General features: G+C 31.9%; 2 protein-coding genes across 2 annotated transcripts; both read left to right on the forward strand.

Annotated features, from left to right (window-relative positions):
• Window positions 1-6,229: 6,229 nt before the first annotated feature.
• On the forward strand, window positions 6,230-7,159 carry LOC141547409 (olfactory receptor 4A15-like). The gene has a single exon (XM_074275843.1). The coding sequence runs from the start codon at window positions 6,230-6,232 to the stop codon at window positions 7,157-7,159; it is 930 nt and encodes a 309-aa protein (XP_074131944.1).
• Window positions 7,160-20,294: 13,135 nt separating this feature from the next.
• LOC141546114 (olfactory receptor 4C12-like) lies at window positions 20,295-21,224 on the forward strand. The gene has a single exon (XM_074273685.1). It carries the CDS (start codon window positions 20,295-20,297, stop codon window positions 21,222-21,224), a length of 930 nt encoding a protein of 309 aa, XP_074129786.1.
• Window positions 21,225-21,797: the final 573 nt, after the last annotated feature.

Genomic DNA, 21,797 nt, shown 5'->3' on the forward strand with positions numbered 1-21,797 from the left:
ATAAGAAATTCACTGAATAATGTCAAGTGGATATTAATATGCATGACAGTAGCATAAAAAACACTTGTGCTGAGAATTGAATTTCTAATAGTTGAAGAAAATTTTTCAGTTTTCTAAGAGACAGATAGATTGAAGTCAACATTGTCTACTACATAGTATGTGTTGTATTGATTTTGTGAAGGAAATGCATTTAGCTGATTGAAGTAATTTGTGGTATAAAACATCCAGTGATGAAATATTAGGATTACAAGGTGAGAACTCAGTTGTCTAAACAATTCTCTAGCTCAGAGTTCACACCTTTAGGAGTTTATACCTTTAGACTTCTGAAAAGGAGTTTACACCTTTACACCTTACATGTTACATTTAAAGAAGTTTATACCTTTAAAAAGGATTTCTGAAAAGGAGTTTACACAATCTTTAAAGGGAGCAAGTTCATTGGTTGAAGGAGTTCCCACAAGCCCCTGAGTTCTCACATGCCCATTCTCTGGGAGGATAAAAGAAGACAACATTGGGCCTGGAAAAAGCAGTCTGGATTGGGGAAGGACAAGAGCTGGAGGAGATTCAGAGCTCCCAAGAAACACGCTCACAGAGAAAAGATTATACAGAAAATAAATCTCTTCCCAGAGAAGGATTCTAATTGAGAGACAACAAGAACTTTACAATGAAATAATTCAGACATAGTAACACTGCATTTTGTAAACACAGTAGACATAAAATGGAGGTGAGATATGGAAGACATGAGTTGAATGATATATTTAGGTGGATTACAAACAGGGTTTGGAACTACTTTGAAAATGTCAACAGTATTTTCCCAGTATCATTTTAGATCGCATCTATTGAAATGGTCCTTTATCTTTTATTTTAACACTCATAACCATCACTTACAGGAAGTTGAGGAGTCATCAAATTTATCAAAATGGAGAAAACAGAAATCTGGGAAAGAAGGTTAACATGTTGAAAGACAAAAATAAGATACAAAAGACCTTAATACATGAGAAAAATGGGAAAATCCTCATTAAACAAACTTTATCATAATACTAATCTAAATTAGATAAAATATAAAAGAGCTACAAATTGTTTAGGATCTGATATATTCTAAGGGTGTTGCTAGCTTCTCTGCATATAAAGACACAAGATGGAAAAAAAAATCCTTGACCTTAAACCTTTAACGGATTTAAATTATACTGGGAAGAAATAATACATACAAAGGCAAGTGAATGCAAAATACTAAAGGTTTATCTATTTTAGAAAAAAAAAAAAAAAAAAAAAAAAAAACAACTCTTAGTTTTATTTATTAATTCAATAGGTTTTTTTAATTTCAATATTATTAATTTCTCTCTTTAATTTTAGAATTTCAAGTTTAGTATTTGATTGGCCTTTTTAAATTTGGTCTTTTTCTAGCTAATAAGTAACAGGCCAAATTTGAGCTGAAGTTTTCCTGACTCCAGGCCTAGCACAGTAGCACATTAGATACAAGTTGACAAACTTGAGTATTCTACAGTATGGAATAGTCCACAAATTGATAATAAAAAGAAAACTTGAAAGGTTAATGAAACTAATCCTAAAAATTCCCCAATAAAGAAGATGCATATGTGTGAGTGTATGTGTTCCTTGTCTAGATGAAAAGAGGAAGGATGTAGGAGGAGCTTTCCTATTCTCTTACTGAGAAGTCTGTGTTGAGGAGTAACAAGAATTGATCAAGACTGATATTGAAGCATTATGTGAAGACAGTAATCATTAGGCTACTGAACTACCCTTTGTCATTCAAAAGTATCTAGAAAAACTGATTTTAATGGACTAAGAAATACAGCTTGGAATTTATATTCATATTGAAGAGATGTACTCTTTATAGTCCTATAGCAACTGTTCAGGTTCATAAATAAACAGCAAAGTATTTTGGAATAAAAAAGAACTTTACCACTTGTGATGGGGGTTGAGGTCCCTTTAAGATTCCGTTCTGATTGCCCAACCCTCCTGCATGACCTTGATTCACAAATCCTGGTCAAAAGCACCCTTTTGAATATCTGGGCCCGGCCCCCACTATCAGCTCAGCTTCCCCAGCCCCCACTAGATCTGAGCTAACTGAAAAGCCCACCAAGAACTTGGGGTACCACCCACAAAACCTCTTTTAGGTATAAAAGAGCCAAGCCGGAGCTCTCTCTTGGCAGGAGCCCTTCCCCCCAATACATGGTATCCTTCTGGCCATGTAAGGGTTCCTGCCCACCCAGCAGCCACTTCTGGCCCTGGCATCTTTCTAACTGAACTTTACTTCCAAATTTCTACAATAAAACTTTTATTTATTAATCTAGGTTTTCGGGCCTGTAAATTCATTTACAGGGAACAATGCACCTCATGGAATCTTTGTGCCTACAAATGGGGTTCCCCCTTTCCTTTCTCTCATTACTTGTACCTATTATTACTTTCCCAGATACATCCTTTACTTCTACAATATTAATTTTCAAAAGTAGCATTTAAAAATTGGAAAGTGATAAGCTTCTTTTGAAAAGTAAATAAAAGTGTGTCTATACAATATATATATATACAATATACATACACATACACATACATTGTGTGTATAGTTTTAAGGAAATGTGAATTTTTGGTACATAAATAGATAGCCTTTTTATGTATAAATCACACCTTTAATTATTGTCCTGTTCTCTAGGAATTAGGATACTCTCCCCATTCTGCCCATGCATCAGGAATATTTCTTGACCATGGTTTTATAATTAGTTCTGGAACATCTCTGGAGACATGAAGGTCTATGTGGAAAGTCCCTTTTCCCTGGAGCAAATTTAATTAAAAAAAGAATATGCAATTTGAATGACTCAATGAAAAGCATTGTTGTTGCTATATATCTCTTCAATTCAACTCTCTATGCATTATACTGGTTGGGCCTCCTTTTGATTTCTGCACTTTAATGGAATCCCTTCTACCATTCAAGGACAAACAACTTCCTGAAAGAGTTGAGAGATAGAAATTGAGAAAATAGGAACTTGCTAAGATCCAGGTAGGCTTTTTATAACATTTATATTTTAAAATCTCTTCTCTGATTCTGATGGCTGAAATTGGCTGGCTGGGATTGGATCCTGAAGTACTCTGTTCACTAAAAAGTGTTTTCTACTTTCAGGGTGGTTTGGTTCAAGGACAAGGTATTGATATCCAAGACAAAAACAGGACCAAATAGCTGAGCTCTCAAGAGAGAGGAATATATTTCAGGTAATAAATTTATGAATAAATATAAAATAACTCACTGTTATTTTATTGTACAAAATCATTCACTATTGATATAATTGTACATATTTCAAATTTACTTTAACATGATTTTATAATTTAATTTTTTCTTTATATGTGTTTGGATGTAATTTGAATAAGTTAGAATTGGAAAAAGCTAAAATATGGGCACTTAAGAATTAGCCATCATTCACAGGTCTTGAATTTTTTCCACATTTTTATTTTGAGTATTTTTTTATTCTATTATGCAAAAGTAAGAAAATATTTATTTTAATTTCAAAAATTAAAGTGTGAGTGAAAAATGTCATTCATAAATTACATATATATATATATATATATATATATATATATATATATATATATATATATATATATATATATATTCCTAAGTCATTCACAAATTATACATATACAAATATATATGGGTTTTTTTTTTATTAATTCTGAATAATTTTTCTTGTTTGTTCATATGTTTATCTGTTTATTCTAGTTGCATTTATTTACATTTAAGACTAGAAAATCTTATTTGCAACAGATTATAGAGGGTTTGGTATGATTACAGTTATTCAATTCTCCTTTAATTCCAGAGCTGATAAATTTCTAATACACTTAAATAATCCCCTTTTAATATGATGGATGTAGATTTATTGAAAAACCAAAAGCCTAAGAAATAGTTGTTGTTCAGTCACTTCAAAGTGACTCTATTTGTGGTTCTTCTAGCAAACATATTGGGGTGCCTTCCTACTTCTTTCTTCACCTTGTTTTACTGAATTAAAAAAGAATTAAGTGATTTACTCAGAGTCATGGAACTAGTAAGGTTCTGAGGCTAGAGTTAAGCTCATGAAAATTCCATATTTAGTACTTTATCCTCTGTTTTACTTCACTGCCCTGTAAAATATTATATATAACATATAACATACTAATATGCAAATTCAATTTATCATTATTAGTGAGAAGATATTGGGTAATAGAATGAAGATAGATTTTTATTTTATATAATTTAATAGAATGAATAAAGAATATTACTTGCAGGAGAAACTGATACCATAAAAAGAAAAGAGATTTTTGAAAAAATCAGTAGGTTGTGAGATATATTATTAGAGGTATAAAGCTTATGTAAAAAAAAACAAATTGTTTACTAAGAAAATATAGTCTAGAAGGAAAATAAGACAGAGGCACATAAAGTTTTAAGTCAAATGCTTTCTGGAGAAAATGAAGACAACCAAAGATCTGGAAGAGGATTCTATGATGTATATTTTAAATGAAAAAGTCAGACAACTAAATACTTAAGAAAATTGTAGATGTTTACCTCTCATCTTAATAAAGATCTTGGAAGAGACAGGTGGGAAGAGTGGAATATTGGACAAAAACAAAAACTTCATTATCATCTCCTACCCATGAGGTAAGTGAGCACAATAATAAGTGCATGGTATGATGACATACTTCTTATCATTCTCTATGTTGTGTGCAATTTTACTGAGGGAATTTTGTCCAATAATTTTGTCTGGAGATCTTTTAATTAATCCTTTAATCATTTAATCTTTTAATATAATTTTAAATTTGGGATTTCATTTAAATTTACTTGACAGAACCACAATCATATGAATAAATGAATGTATCTAGATATATTACATATATATACATACATGTGCACATGCATGTATGCACATAAATCTATATTTGTGTAAATGTTTGTGTTTATATGTGGAGGTTGATGACATTTTGAAATAGCATATATTTGTATATTATAGATATTTTCAATCCTTCTGTATAAATATTTGCTGATATCACATATCACATGTGCATACATTTAGTAACATTTATTTCAGGGGCTAATACATTTCATTAAGTTATGTATGAAGAGATGTTGGACTTTGATCTCATTAAATTCATGATATATTTTATAGAATGTTGAAATAAATTTGGCATAGCTAATTTTAGGATAGCATTTTGCAATTTATAAAATATTATATTATTATTGTAAGTTTTGCTGACTTTTGCACATCAGCAGCATTCTTTGTAGGTGCTCCATTCACTAATGCAAATAACATTCCTTTTTATAACTTCGTAAAATAAAATTGAGTGGGTAGAATTTTACCAATCCTTAATGGTTCACCATGAAATAGCATACAATTAATCAGTCCTAAACTCCATGTTCTAAGTTTTCTTACTTTCTTGACTTTCCTGTGGGAAAAACCTTCAAGTACATAGGATCACCTCAATACCATAATAGTATAAAATTTCATTAGAATTATTATCATTGCTGCTAACGTTTATTAGTATTTTGTGGTGATTAGCATTAGTATTATGATAAACTTGTTTGGATTATATATTTTCTGATCATTTAAATTTTATAATTATTTTATAGTTAATATTGACTGACAATGAGAATTAAAAGACTATTACATCTGTCTTATCAATATTAGTCATGTTGTTAATTAACAACAAGTGTAATGATACTGTATATGAAATTATTCATGAATACATTCATCTGAATGACATTGACTAGCTTGGAAATGTGTGTGTGCTATATAATGATGCAAAGAACACTTTGGATCAAAATATCTCTCATATCTGTGATGGCTTTTTTGTAAAGGAACATATATCTCTAAAAAAAATGTTCCTTGTGCTTCCTATTGCTAATTTCCTGGCTCAGAACTTATGATTTAAAGAACCAGCGGAATTTCTTTCCTGAAGTTTAGAACCACAATCATCATCCCAGGGTAAATAGTCCCACCTACTTTTCCTAATACTTGTTAGTCATCATCTGAACATGGAAAATGGGTTTACATTGCTATGCCTTATTTTTCCATTCACTAACTTTCCTGTTCCAAAAGATTGTTGTGAAAACAAAATAGTTAGATGAAAGACCACTTTTTAAAGCTGATCATTTGTTCCTCAATTCTAAAACTAATTAAATGGTAATCATATTTTATTTATAGGTAAATCAATTTTGACTTTTGAATTCATACATTAGAGAAAGAAAGAAAAAAATATGGAAAGCAAGAACAATGTGACTGAATTTGTCCTCCTAGGACTCACTGAGAATCCTGATATTCAGAAAGTATTATTTGTTATCTTCTTAGTAATCTACATTATAACTCTTGGGGGCAACCTTTTGATTATGGTAACAGTGATTTCCAGTCAGTCCTTGGAATCCCCCATGTACTTCTTCCTTGCATATTTATCTCTTATGGATGCTGTCTATTCCACAGCTATTTCCCCCAAAATGATCATAGACTTGCTCTATGAGAAGAAGACCATTTCGTTCAAAGCGTGCATGAGCCAGCTTTTCATTGCCCATTTTTTTGGTGGTTCAGAGGTCTTCCTCTTGGTGGTAATGGCTTATGACCGCTATGTGGCCATCTGTAAGCCCTTGTATTACTTAGTTATCATGAGACGCCGTGTATGTATTCTATTGCTGGTTGTAGCCTGGATTGGAGGTTTCATTCATTCAGTGGTTCAGCTCCTTTTAATTTTACGGCTGCCCTTTTGTGGCCCTAATGTCATTGACCATTTCATATGTGACATGTACCCCTTATTAGAACTTGCCTGTACTAATACCTATATCATTGGACTCTCAGTGGTTGCTAATGGAGGAGCTATCTGTGTTGTCATCTTTACAATGTTGCTCATCTCCTATGGAGTCATCCTACGCTCCCTGAAGACCCATAGTCTGGAAAGCCAACGCAAAGCTCTTTCTACCTGCTTGTCCCACATTACAGTTGTTGTCCTATTCTTTGTTCCTTGTATTTTCATGTATGTCAGACCTGTCCGTACCTTCTCTATTGATAAAACGATGACTGTAGTTTTTGCTATTATCACTCCCATGTTGAACCCCTTAATCTACACCCTGAGAAATAAGGAGATGAAGAATGCCATGAAGAAACTCAAGAACAGAACAAATGATTCAATTATACATTGATGGCCTCCAAGGGAAACATAAAAAGATATTTCATACTTCAGTTTTGTTTTCTGGGAGGGAAGATGGCTAAGGAAGAGAAAGAACATCTTTTCTATCAATCAATCAATATACAAACATTTATTTTATCATCACTTTTGTTTCCCAAAGCTGACTTTGATGAAAACATTACTCTAAGGGAACTATAAACTCCTTAGGAAAACTGCTATTCATTTTGTGCTGGGGCATTTTTTTCACAAGAAATGGGTCTAATGATTACAAAAACAATACAATTATAATCTATAACAGATATCAAATGTGGTGTTGAGAACTGATTATAGATGGGGAGGGTTTTTGTGGGAATATACTTTCTTACTGAATAAATGATATTATTTCTTTATTTACTTGAACTTATTTCATTCCAAATTCCAGGTACATATTAATTGGAGTCAGTAGGACATAATGATTACATTTTTGCCTTTAATGATGTAAAAGCCAGCATGGATATTTTGAGAAGAAAAATCCACTTCAGTAGGAAGAAGATGCGAACTCAAGTGCTGGTTTTGACCCATACACCATGTATGACATCGAACTAAACTCTTGAGTTACTCATGCACTACTCTAATATAAATATTTCTTTAGTAGTAGTTTCTGTACCATTGAAATCTCATGTTTAATGTACTATTTCCAACAACTTCAACAAAAATATAAATACAATAATAATGAGCATCAGACCAATGAGTATAATACTAAACATATACATGCATGAATGTTTTGTTTCATATAAAGGATATATTTATAGAAACAGCATATGTCTTATGATACAGTAGAGGAACACTCACTGTCAAGGGTCAAGTTCTATTTTCAAATTATTCCAGAGATGTTTACTGCTTTTTTTTTTTCTTTTTTCCTGAGGCTGTGGTTAAGTGACTTGCCCAGGGTCACACAGCTAGGAAGTGTTAAGTATCTGAGCCCAGATTTGAACTCCAGTTCTCCTGAATTCAAGGCTGGTGCTCTATCCACTTCCCTGCTTTTGTTAAAATGGGAAAATAAATTACTGGGCCTCAGTTTCCTTGTTAGTAATGAGACTTAAATTAGACAAAGTTTTAATTCTTCTGCAGTTATAATTATAAAGTTATAACTGAATTTTATAGATTTAATTATAATTTTTCCTTGAATTAAAAACAAACAAACAAAAAAATGAAAGTACTCTGAGGAATCTGTTCTATCTCCCATGGTTTGTTCATCATTTCTTTGGAAGATATCCAACGCAGAAACTGTTTCCATATAAAAGGGAAAACATGGGTTGTGAAAAGACAGAAAAAGGACTATTAGGGAATTTTAAAGGCCATTGGACCACATTTAGACCTGCAGGAAGGGATGCACTAAATGCCATAAACAGTATCCACTTAAGGTAGCATGGGCAGATCTAACAGGGACTAGTACTAGATTGAAACTCTTGGAAAAAGTGCATTCTCATAATTAGCCATTGAGAAAGAACCCATAATTGACAAAAATGTTTGACCAATTACAAAGTTCAAAAGGAAAAACAGAAGCGAGAAATAAAACAACAAAAAACTAAGTGTTATAAGTTATATAGTATCATGCAATAAAGGAGCAAATCTAGACCCTGACACTAGTAGTATGAAATTTGTATATCATGTGAATCCAAAGAGAAAAAATTGAGTGTTTAGTACTTCTAAGCCATGAAAAGAAAGACTATTAAAAAAAAAAAAAAAAAAAAAAAAACTTTTATAAGCACTTGTAGAAAATATGAGTTTGACTACATTTGATAACAAATGTTTTCTGTATAAAATTAAAAAAAAAAATACATTTTTAGCCTAAGTCATTTTACTGGGAATATTGAGGGCCTTTCCTCAGAAGTAAATGAGTTTTATATTGCAGTTCTCAGAATAATGAGCCAGAGATCTTTGTGGCAGACCTCACCAAAATTTTAATGGTTCTAATGTCTGGAGGGTCATTTGCCAGAGGCAAATTCTAATATATTTTTCTTGTTTACATTGATAGTTTAATCAAAACAGCTCTTAATACAAGAAAATATAAATATTACTATTCCTATTATGGTTATATAACTGGGGAAACTTAGGCCTATGGCAGTTGAGTGGCCCACAGGATAAATAGCTAATTCACAACAGAGTAAGAACTATTAGCCAAAACCATTTATTTCCTTGTCCTATGGTCTTTCCACCCAAATAAAGTGCTTACTTAGCATGAATATAATCAGAAGCTTTTTTCTAAATTGGCTTATCACAGGATAAAATCATTAACTTGAAAACACATAAATATTTTCTAAAATATTTTACCAACTTAATGCATATTAGTCCCAGATCATTCTTATAATGGAGATAGAGAATTACCTGAAAACCTGAGGGGGTAGTGAAATATTCTTAAAATATCCCTAGATTTAAAAAAAAAAAATGATTAAAAATGTGCTCTTTTATATGAAACAGAATTTTTTTTTTTTCTAAAGGAACTTTGGGGAAAAAAGGATGGAAAATAATTGGAGCTCACAACTTGAATGAATTCCATCATTTTATGGAAGAATTGATTCTTGTCACATGTCCAAAACTAAGATTTAGAACAGGGGAAATCTGAGAAGCTTATAGATACATATTTCTTAATAAATAAAACAATGCATATTCAAACTATGCCTTCTCTTTCTAAGGAATTATGCTAGGAATAGAAAAATTATAAATCAAACAGTACATGACCTTAAAGATCTCATATTTTGTTTAGAAGACTACCAATTAAAATGTAAATAAGTACAAAATGTCTACAAAAATGCAAAAAAAAAAATATCTAGAAAGAAAGATGTCCAAAAACATAAGGAGGAAAGATCTAATAAGACCTAAAAAAAGAAATGTTTAATTTGATTTGAAAAAGGTAGGCATTTTAATGAACCAGACACGAAAAGAGAGTATATTTCTACTATATGGAACTTCTTAGCCAAAGGCATGAAGCATAGTGATGGAAAGTCATTTAAAGGAGATAACTAGGATGCTTTTTTTTAAACCAGAAGTACAAGTATAGTAAATATCTTAAGAATAATAATGTGTAGATATTTTTATTGTGGTTATTGTGTTGTGTTATATTTTTCTACATCAATATTAATGATACCCTTGAAGATTTTTTAGTAGATGATGGTATAGCCATCTGTGATTTATAGTTATGTGAAAATGGATTGGAAAAGTGAAGAGCAGGAAGCATAGCTTAATTAGAATGTTACTCCCAATAATGCAAGAAAGTGATGAAGATATGAATTTTCCTATATATTGTAAAAATGAAATAATAGGAGAAAGATAGAAGAGATATTGTGAACTTAGACATCAATTTAACAATGGATTTGATAATAGTGGTGAGGGGCAAGAGCAAACTGAAAATGATTCTAAAGATATAAATCTTTTATTATTGGAGAGACGATGATGATGACTTTAATAAAATAAAAGTTTGAATCAGGAAAATTTTGGGAAAACATGTATTTTATTTTTAGGAAGTTGAATTTCAAATGGCTATAGTACTTCAAATTAGAGGTTTCCAGCAAACATATCATAATAATAAATTAAAATTCAAAAGAGGAATTTGATTACACATATTTTGGAGTAGCAATTTTAAGATGATAATTTAAATGATAAAAACTTGTTGAAATACTCAGGAGAGGTTTTAGAGAGAGGAGAGGAGAGTCCCAGATCAAGCATTTTTACAATGTACATACAGTGGAGAAAAGAAGAATCATGTTGTAGGAATGTAGAGCAAGAATATGTGAAGAGAACCAAGAATGATCAATGTCACAAAATAGTCTAGGTCAGAAGAAAACAAGAAGATCAATGTCACAGACATTAAGTTAATAGAGGAGAAGTATACTAAACTGTACTAAAAACTATAACTAAACTATAAAACTATGTAAACTATACTAAAAGCTGGAAAATAAATTAGAATGAGTGAAGGAAAAAAACACATTTAGAAGTTAAAATATGTTGATAACCAACACTTGAGTCTTAGCTGACTGATGATACCAATAACTATTTTTCAGAATAGTAGATGATGAAAAAAGGAGGGAAACCCATACAAACAAGATTCCTTAGAAATTTTAGCTATACAGAGTAAGAAAGTTTTAAGGAAATAATTTGAATAAATGAAGTCTCCAAGTGCTTTTTTTTTGTTTGTTTATTAATAAGAGTCTCAAATATATCTTCCAATGGAATGAAGAAACTAATTCTAAAGATAAATTGAAGAGAAGAAAAAAAAAATGGAAAAATAATTAAGGCATCAAACTTCCAGAGGAAATGGGAGAGGGTATAATCAAGAGATGAAGCAGAAGGGCTAGCTTTTGAAAAGAGAAGAAATACTTTTAATCAGGGACTGAAGAAAAGGAGGAAAATGAGGGAGGAGATGATTAAGAGAGAGTCTGATGCTTTAAAAAGAGCAGGCATTCTTTCAGATCACAGGCATTTGAAAAAGTAGATCCTTTCTTTTGAGAAGAGTTTGATGGCAAGCTAAAAGTTAATATTTTTCCCTCTTCATTATCTAATAATGTTTCTCTTCCTTCAGTACACATTTATGTTCAAAAGTTTATTAGGTGTGTGTGGGAGTGGGAGTGTAATATTCTTTCAAAACATTTCTGAAACTATATTTTTTCAACTTTCTCATCTGAGAATAAAGGTAGGTAAAGAGTGAAGGGAATGAGTTCATGCTTCATTCCTATGTGCAGATAAATAGAATTTCTTGGGAATATTTTTGATGGTAGGAAGAAATATATCTATTCATTATTTTTGATATGACTAAATTTTGTATGTTTTCCTTTACTATATCTGGAAATTTACAATGGCAGCAGGTACATTAGCATCATTTGGAAATCTAGTCTGGGGCTTCCTCTCATTTTTACTATTGGGAAAAACAAATTATATAGCAATATGCTCTCTTGGCAACATTAAAATCAAGATTGCCTAGAATAGATTACATAACCTTTTTCAACACAATAAGTGTTCACTTGCTGTTACTGTTTTTTAACCATTGTATATCTTTAGTTTTATTCCCGAACACTTTGTCAAAAGTGCTTTATCAGCATTTTGCATTAGAATCTAAGAGATAGTCATTCCTTTGTATGTCATTCTATTTGTATTCTTGAGTGTAGATTAGTATATTTCTTGGGTCCAAAAGAAAAATACCTTATTGGTTTCTGCGTACTTTCCAAACAAAAGAGTGTTAGAACAGGAAGGGAGCTTATGTGTACATCATAGACTCAGCAGTTAGTTGATGGATTACAACAAATGGTATTCAAGCATTAAAAATAAATATATTTTGTTTTTGTGGCTCTTTTTGAAGCTTATTTTTCAGTAGGCATAAGTCTTTCTTTCTACCAAATTTGAAGAAAGAGATCTCACCAGTTACACAGCATAGTCATGCCTCAGAGTCTTTTTGGTATTGTATGTAAATATTGTACAAGTGATCAAACAGAATTCTATAAAACCCAGATTTCCTTTCAGGTACATATAAATTTGAAAGGAATGTGATGTTCCACAACTCTGTGAAAGATTGAGAAATGTTATAATAGGAAAAGCAACAACAACAACTACAACAATGACAATGACAATAACAAAATAATATACTTAGAGTCAGAGGACTATGGGTTAATTCCTGACCCTGCCACTTCTTAGCTGTCTTTTCAAAAAATTCCTTACCATAACATAGCACTAAAATTGAGTAATAAAGTGGAGTATGAATAACTCCGTCAGAGAATAAACTGACATTCAGACAACTTAAAGTATTTGCCAATAGCAACATAAGACAACTAGGTCTTAAGTGGATAAAGTGCCTGGTCTGTAGTCAGCAAGTTCAGCTTATTGGGTTCCAATCTGGCCTTGGCACTTACTAGTTGTGTGACTCTGGAAAGTTATTTAACCCTGTTTATCTCAGTTTCTTCATCTATAAATAAAGCTGGAGAAAGAAATGGTAAATTTGCTCTGGTATTTTTGGCAAGAAAACTTGAATGGGGTAACAAAGAGTCAGACAAATCTAAAATGATGAAAAAAGAATGATGCAAATGCAAAACATTAAAAAGAATTATGATCTGAGTTTAAAACCAGGACTTTTATTACAAACAAATTCACAGAATTTGTGAACTGTAGGGCATCTCTATAGCCTATCTGGTACAGGATATATAGATCCTATAACTTCATGAATTTCCATTGTAATATACTACTCAAGTGGTAACCCAGTAGATCACCATTCTGCCTTAATGTGTCTCCACAGTAAAATTAATTAATCTTTCCAGTTTTCTCATCTCTACAATGAGAATAATATTTGCTTTACCTATTTATGGTTATTATACATAATTAAGTGTTTATTTTTTTGTGTAGCAAAATTTAAAGTACTCTAAAACATATATTCCATGATGTAATTGATTAGAATTGATTCCTGAATTGTCTTAAAATGTAAATCTATGGTCCTATTATTAGTAGATTGATTGCATTTTTAAAAAATAGTTAATTGTTTTGTTGCATACATATTACCTGTAATGAAATAATACTAATTTGCACATATTTCAAATTAATTTCATGGAAAGAAGTTTCTAACTGGAAATTTGGGGATTTCTCTCTTGTGATTTACTGGTATACAATCTATTTGAAGGATATGCCTAATAGTACTGTAGCTGGGTGCTGGAGGTTTGAGCAATGTAATAACTTTGAGGTATAACTCACAATTTCTTTCCAGAATGGTTGAGCATTTCTACCATAAAAAAAAAAAAAAAAAAGCTTGCCACCAAAGCAACCTATCTCCATGTATTGGCAACTAATTTATCTAATCCAAATTTTAGTAATGCTTAATTGGTTTGGTTTGGTAGATTTTATAGAAGCATAAATGGTTATATTTCCTAATAAGGAATAATTAATAAGCTCATTCATATCCACATTTTTTTATTTCATTTAAGGATAAAATGTTGACAGGACTGAGACATAAGCAAACTTATAGGCAGTCTTTTAAATCTTGTACCTAAAAGATCACTAGAAAATAAATAGAAATCAAAGGTAAATATAAGGTAAATTAAATTTACTTAGAAGTGAAAATACCATATAAACATCTCTTGTAAAATGCCTGAAAATAGTTATTCTAGTTCATAAAAATAAAGGCTTTTAACAAGATTACAAAGCAAATTTCTAGAACACAAATCATATTATTCCATTGACTTCTATTATAAAAAAGACATATTATTCTTATAAGTCAGAAGCAATTCCTTCAAATAAATTATATTCTTTTAATTAATAAAATTATAACACCATCCCCTTGTCATGTCATAATATACTAGTTGGGTTTCATTTCCTTGCAAAAGCAGCTGCTGATTCCTTTTGCATAAAATTAGCATACATATATAAATACATATACATATATGTATATATATTATATATATTATTTAAATATTTTGTGTATATTTATATGTTGTCTCCTCCTATGGAATGTAATCTTTTCAAAGGCAGATAATAATTTATCTTTGTGTCTCCACTATCTATCACATATTTGTTTAATAAATGCTTGTTGCAATATTGATTTTTATGCATTTATGTGAAGTAGACACCACAACATATGTCTTCTTGACTGTTTCATAGGTTTATTATAAAAAGGAATCACTACAATTAAAATGCTTGAAATCATCAGCAGGCACCTACATTTAGAAGCATCTATTTGTACTTAAGACATCTGGAATTTATAACTAAATTGAACATTTGTGTAAAGGTCAGATGGCATATAAGAATATCCCTGAATTTGTTTTATTGGGGCTCATGTAGAATCCTAAGATGCAAAAAAATCTGCAGAAAATCATTTACTGCATCTCTTACCACTTATATTACTATTATCAGAAGTATTCTGCTCATTGTGATTGTGTTGTTATTGTTTGGGCTTTATTCTCAAAGAGGACCATTATATCAGGGAAATGATATCATGGCATGCAAGTGATTTGTACTTAAGTGATGGATCCCTGTGCAAAGTTACCTGCTTCGCTTTCCCCTCCAACATCAACTGAGTACAATGGCTAACTCAAGATCAAGATGACTGTAGGCCGCCCTGGATGAAATGGGAGAATAACCTAAAATCCTCAACAGGTGTCAGCTTGACTGAGACAGCAACCATTTAGTGATTAAGGCTAGTAGCTATTGAGGCAAAGATTCTTTTCTTTCATCAAGTTCCCCAGAAATCTGAATGAATGATTGAATGAATAAATGAATAAATCTGGAAGGGGAAGATCCTCAGGATTTCTGGCCAAATCAGAAATGATTGCTATTTACATTCAATCTAAGGCAATCAGGACCCAGACAATGACTAAATAGGGCTTAGCCTAGTACCTTTTCAGGCCAATTAGAAGCAGAATGGCTTTAGTTTAAGGCCAGATCCTTAAGAAATAAATCTAGTCAAAAGCTTAAGATATCTTGGGAGGGTTCAGAAGTGAAAAAGAGAGGGGGGAAAAAAATTACTTTTAAGAGCATCTGGCTAGGTTGCACAGTGAATAGAGTACCAGCCCTGAATTCTGGAGGACCCAAGTTCAAATCTGTTCTCAGACACTTAACACTCCTAGCTGTGTGACCCTGGGTATGTCACTTAACCCCATCATCTGTAGATAAGGATATGTTGTAGTAGTATTTTCCAATGTACAGTGAGATAATACTCCAACAGCCAATTATATGGCCTTTCCTAGAGAAATCCAAATGGTCCCAATCTTCATCATACTGCTGGTAGAATGGCATACATAGGGAATTTTCAATCACAGATCTGGCTATGAAATCATCAGTAGTGTAACTTGGATAGAAGTCAATAAATTAATGTTGATAATAACTCCATGCATATTTAGAAATGTAATTGAATATGATTTAGGAAGTATATGTTGGAAATATGGAATATTTATTCTGAAATACTTTGATTTATTTGAAGTCATTTCAGTTTTATTTTTAACTGAACCACTTTAACCACTAATTGTGGTGGTTATTGATCACTGGGCTATTTACACTGTCTCAAGTTAATGTATTGCTTTGACACCTGAAGCTTTCAGAGAAAATCTCACAAAAATCAAGTTTAATATTGTCAGATTTCTAGTTCAAGACCTATGCTTCCATCCTTCTGACAAAGAATTTGTTCTTAATATAGTCTGTGATATACCACTTCCATAGCCATGGGTCTCTTAGAAATACTATACTAGATTGGATGGGTATCCATTTAAATCATAGCTCACAAGGTCTTAACAAAATGTGACATTTTGTCAAGCAGCTTATTTCTGAAGAACAACTCAACTGAACAACAAATACAACAATAATAGAAGATTCTCTGTCCTCAGAAGAACACATGGGGCATATTCTTCCATAGCTTACTACCCAATGGGAAGCAATATATGAGTTGCACATTTAAAGGGGCCCAAGAATAAATGCATGTGGCCAAGAGTCATGCATAAAAGGAAGATACATAAGGAACATGTGAATTCATTGACATATCACAAACACAGAAGGTAAGTTTGAATATAGATACTGTTAAAACCGAAGCAAAATATACTTGAGACAATGTAGGTAGCCTATGATAAATAATCACCACAGTCTTAGGAAAGACAAATTAGTACTTGATATCTGGAATATAACTTGACAAGAAAAAAAAAAACTGAAATGTTCAGAAAGGAAATTCATTTTGGTCAGTCCTTTTCCACATTTTAAGTTATATAGATTGCTGATGCATTGTCTCTCTCTCTTTATATCTCTTTTGGGAATTTTCTACTGTTTATTTATTTATTTATGTATTTTATCTATTTATATTTCCCTGAGGCTGGGGTTAAGTGACTTGCCCAGGGTCACACAGCTAAGAAGTGTTAAGTATCTGAGAGCAGATTTCAACTCAGGTCCTCCTGAATTCAGGGCTGGTGCTCTATCCACTGTGCCACCAAGCTGCCCCCAATTCTCTACTGTTATTTAAAAGGAGAGTTCATTGTCTTTTTTAGTCATCATTTCATTGGTATACCAATGATTCCTGTGACACACATTGATTAAGAAATTTTGTGGTGAGCAGCATTTAGATGGAACTGGGAGAGTTAAACACTAAGGTTCTCATGACACCTGCTGGGATTGTTGAGAGCAAGGATAAGGTGGTAGAAATTATATGCTAAAATTATCCACAAGATGATTGATCTCTTATTTAACTGTGAACCCTAGTTTTGGGGAGAAATTATAAAAGAAATGTTTTAAGACTTTGGCAAAGGACTCTTGACAATTCAAGTAAAACTCCTTGTTATTTAATGAAATTCCATAAATAACTGTTAGGCATCTATCATGAGTAAACCATTGTGTTAAACTAGGAAACAACCAAGCTTTAAGAAAATAAGTTAGCTTTTCCTGAACTTCAAATCTAATTAATGCCTAACATTTATGGAAAATATAAAGATACTTTATATACATATATATATATATATATATATATATATATATATATATATATGTATATATATATATATATATGTGTGTGTATATTTATATACACACACACACAAATGTATATATGAGTGTGTGTGTATATACACACACATTCATTTATACACCTGTATCATATATAGCTATATAAGTGTATGTGTGTGTATGTGTGTGTATGTGTGTGTGTCTACACACACATACACACACACACACATACACAAAGAGAGAAAGAGAGATTTATTCTTCTCTTTCTAGATCAAAACTACAATAATCTTATGACAATTTCTGCTGGTATGCTGGTATATTAATAACAAGGACAAAAAGTCCCAACAATCCTGCCAAATTAAATAGATCCTGAGGTGCAAAAGATATACTACTTTGTGAGTCAGGAAGTTGACCTGGTATAATAAACTCATTAATATCCTTTAAAATCTTGGTCAGATTCTCTGTTGTCTTGAAACTTTTCTTTATTTTCCTTTGGAAAATCTTTATATCTTTCTGCACTTTTCCTAAAATGTTTAGCATAGGTTTTCTTCTTATGTGTTTGCAGATTCTACCATATATTTATATTTTGCATAAATGTTAGGCATTAATTAGATTTGAAGTTCTGGAAAAGTTAACTTATTATCTTTAAGCTTGGTTGTTTCCTAGTTTAACACAATGGTTTACTCATGATAGATGCCTAATAGTTATTTATGGAATTTCATTAAATACAGATGGATAATCTAGAGATTTGAATCAGTCTATCAGATATTTTTATCTCATTTCTAATGAGAGATAAGTGATAAACATGAAGTCAAAAATATGTTGGCACTTCTAAAGTTCTTCTCCGATGTTCAATTAACTTGAAGTTTAATTGTGTCTTTGGTGCATGTATCTAATTAGAGAGTTGCACCCATGGGATCTCATTACTGCAGAATAAGATGCTTTACCCAATGTATTCCCAAACACAATACATGGAAGAACTTTTGAAGCTCCAGAGAAAGGCATTTTACAAGATGCCAGAGAGAATATGTTTATTAACCAACAGAGATTTATTGTAACTGAGCCAGTCAGAACTTTCCTCTATGTACTTTCTCTTCTCACTGGACCATCCTACGCCAGCTGTCTTGGTATCTGGGATTGAATCCCAGTCCAAAGGGCTCATAGGTGAGACTTCTGTGTCAGACAGGCTAATTACAGTGACTCAAGACTTAGGCTATGTTTATACAGTAGCTGGCTTGATCTTTTTCATTGGGATTAAGCTATCACTGCCATCATAATCAACTAGCCTAGAAATGCATGAGCAAGTTTGTGTATAGATACACAAACAGCTGTGTACAGCTAGAAGAAAACCATTTGTTTGCTCTGTGTGAGAAATAATGTGTTTAGTTAAAGAATTCTGTCTTTTTAATTTTAACTTTTTCTAACCCCATGGAATAAGTCTGTTTTTTCCATTATATATAACTCTTCACCTCTAGCCCCACCTAGTACCCTGTCCATCTAGCCATCTACAAATAACAAATAAAACCATTTCAATTCATATATTATTTTTTTCTTATTATATTTGTCATTTTCTTCAGCACTGTGTAGTAGAAAGAATATTGAAATAGGGATTAGGGGTAAAACTACATTAAAATCACAAACCCACAAATGATTTTAACTTTCTGAGTGATAACTTCTAGTTACACTTGTGTAGTTATTGAACAAGTAAGTATAAGATAATAGATTTGGAGTTGTAAGGGTCTTAGTGTATTGGAATATAATTATTATTATTTTTTTAATAATTGGTAAAACTAAGGTATAGAGAGGTTACGTGAATATCTATCTAGATCTATCAATCCAGATATATATACATATATATCAATAGATAGATATTTCTCTGTCTCTCTGACTCTGTCTCTCTCTATCTACCTATCTATCTCCAAGAGAGGAGACAAAGTTCAAGTTATAGTGCAGATAGTTCAAGTCTAACAAATTTTAGCTGTCCAATTCATTTCAACCCCTGCCTTTTCCACCAACTCATCTACCCACAGGTCAGTGAAAAATATTTGTCAAACTATAATTTTCTGAATAATAACATAAATAAACATGGAAATGAATGCATTTTTGGTTGTTCAACAAATGTCTATTTTGTAGATTCATACTTGAACAAAAGACCTATGACAAATGGATGCTTGAATTTTGTCTTGCTGAGTGTACAAATTGGGTAATTGAAAAGGAATTTTAAAAAAAGAAAACCAAGCAAACAACCTCTGAATTAATTCAAACATCACATTTTATTACCACAAGCTACCAAACTACTAATTCAACATAATCCTTCTATTAAGCAATTGATTATATTTGAACTCAGAGCTTCCTGAGAAAAGAAGGTAAGGATGGCACTTGTGAATTGTGAACCATACATTTTTTCACAAGAAATATACTGATTTGCTTAGCATTTTGAAAAATGTATTTGCAAATACAAAAGATAAAAAATGGAGAGCCCTTCTTTTTAGTTTATGTATTTTATAATTTTCTTTGTGAATATTGGTTATATGATTATTGATGCCTGCTTATGTGTGTGATTAATTATACACAAATAATGTGCTTTCTCCATTGCTTTACAGGCTTCTGTGTAAAGAAATATTCTACTGCATTCAACAGAATGGCTCTATATTCATAAACACCTACATTTTCACAGGATTTTGGCATTTCTGTTGAGTTCAAATCTTCATGAACATGAGATGGAAAATAGGAATAATGTTACTGAATTCATTTTACTAGGTCTTGTGGACAGCCCTGACTTTCAGAAAATCCTCTTTGTTGTACTGTTATTTACTTATATTGTCACTGTGGTTGGTAATGTATTCATTTTGATCACTATAATTTCCAGCCAGACTTTGTACTCCCCAATGTACTTCTTCCTAGCCTTTTTGTCTTTAATAGATGCATGCTATTCAACTTCAATTGTCCCCAAGATGCTTGCTGATTTGCTCCGTGAGACAAAAACAATTTCCTTCAATGGATGCTTGACCCAGGTATTTGTGGAACATTTCTTTGGTGCCTCTGAGATTGTCCTCCTCATAGTAATGGCCTTTGATAGGTATGTGGCCATCTGCAAGCCACTGCACTACACAACAATAATGAACCACCAGCTTTGCTGTAATCTTGTGGGTTTGGCTTGGACAGTGGGTTTCCTGCATTCAATGGGACAGATTCTTACCACATTCTGGCTCCCCTTCTGTGGGCCTAATGTCATAGACCACTTTATGTGTGACATCATCCCTTTGATCCAACTTGCCTGCACAGATACTGCTTTCATTGGTCTATTGATTGCTACTAATGGAGGATTAATTCCTTTGATTAGTTTTATTGTCTTAATGACATCCTATGTTGTCATACTACATTCTCTGAAAAGTTATAGTTCTGCAGGTAGAAGCAAGGCCCTTTCCACTTGTATCTCTCACATCACTGTGGTCTTCTTTTTTTTTGTCCCCTGTATTTTCATGTATCTGCGACCTGTAGCCACCTTTCCAGTAGATAAAGCTGTAACTATATTTTATACTCTTATCACCCCCATGTTAAACCCCTTCATCTACACTGTGAGGAATTCAGAGGTAAAAAATGCCATAAAGAAGTTATGGAATGGAAAAATGGCTTTAGGTCATAAATGATATCACAAATAAATGATGCTATTAATTTCTAAAACTTACAAGATATATACTAACTTTTTCATTAAATATCCACATAGGGAAAACATACCTGAGGAATCATTATCTTTGGATAAGATTGTGATGCAGATTATGCTTTCTTCCATATATCCAGCTTTAGTATCCATTCATCCACCCATTCCCATTGTGGAATCAAGTATTCATTTTCTAATTAATGGGTAGAACAGGATGGAGGGGAAATGTGATACACATTTAGTCATTTTAATTCCCTTGGCTAATATTTCACAATATTTTTTACACATATGCCCAATTTGTTGCCTTTCCTTTCTTCTTTTCAATGAAAAACAAAAAAGATTTTGAGAAATGATAAATTATAATTGTATGTTTGTTTTTGTTTTTGTTTTTTGTTGTTGTTTAAAGACTAGAGATCGTGAAAATGTCTTTGCCTTATAGATTTAAGGTATAAAACTACAAAAAGTTTGGAACTGCTAGAGATTTTAGCAACAATCTATCAATTTTACAGATGAAGGTACTAAGATGAAGATGAGTTCTTTATCTAGAAATATATTTTAGCAA

Source organism: Sminthopsis crassicaudata, chromosome 6 (genome assembly GCF_048593235.1).
Source record: "Sminthopsis crassicaudata isolate SCR6 chromosome 6, ASM4859323v1, whole genome shotgun sequence".
Taxonomy (NCBI): Eukaryota; Metazoa; Chordata; class Mammalia; order Dasyuromorphia; family Dasyuridae; genus Sminthopsis; species Sminthopsis crassicaudata.

Coding starts and splice junctions, on each gene's coding strand:
- LOC141547409 (XM_074275843.1), top strand. CDS start 6,230: ATGGAAAGCAAGAACAATGTGACTGAATTTGTCCTCCTAGGACTCACT.
- LOC141546114 (XM_074273685.1), top strand. CDS start 20,295: ATGGAAAATAGGAATAATGTTACTGAATTCATTTTACTAGGTCTTGTG.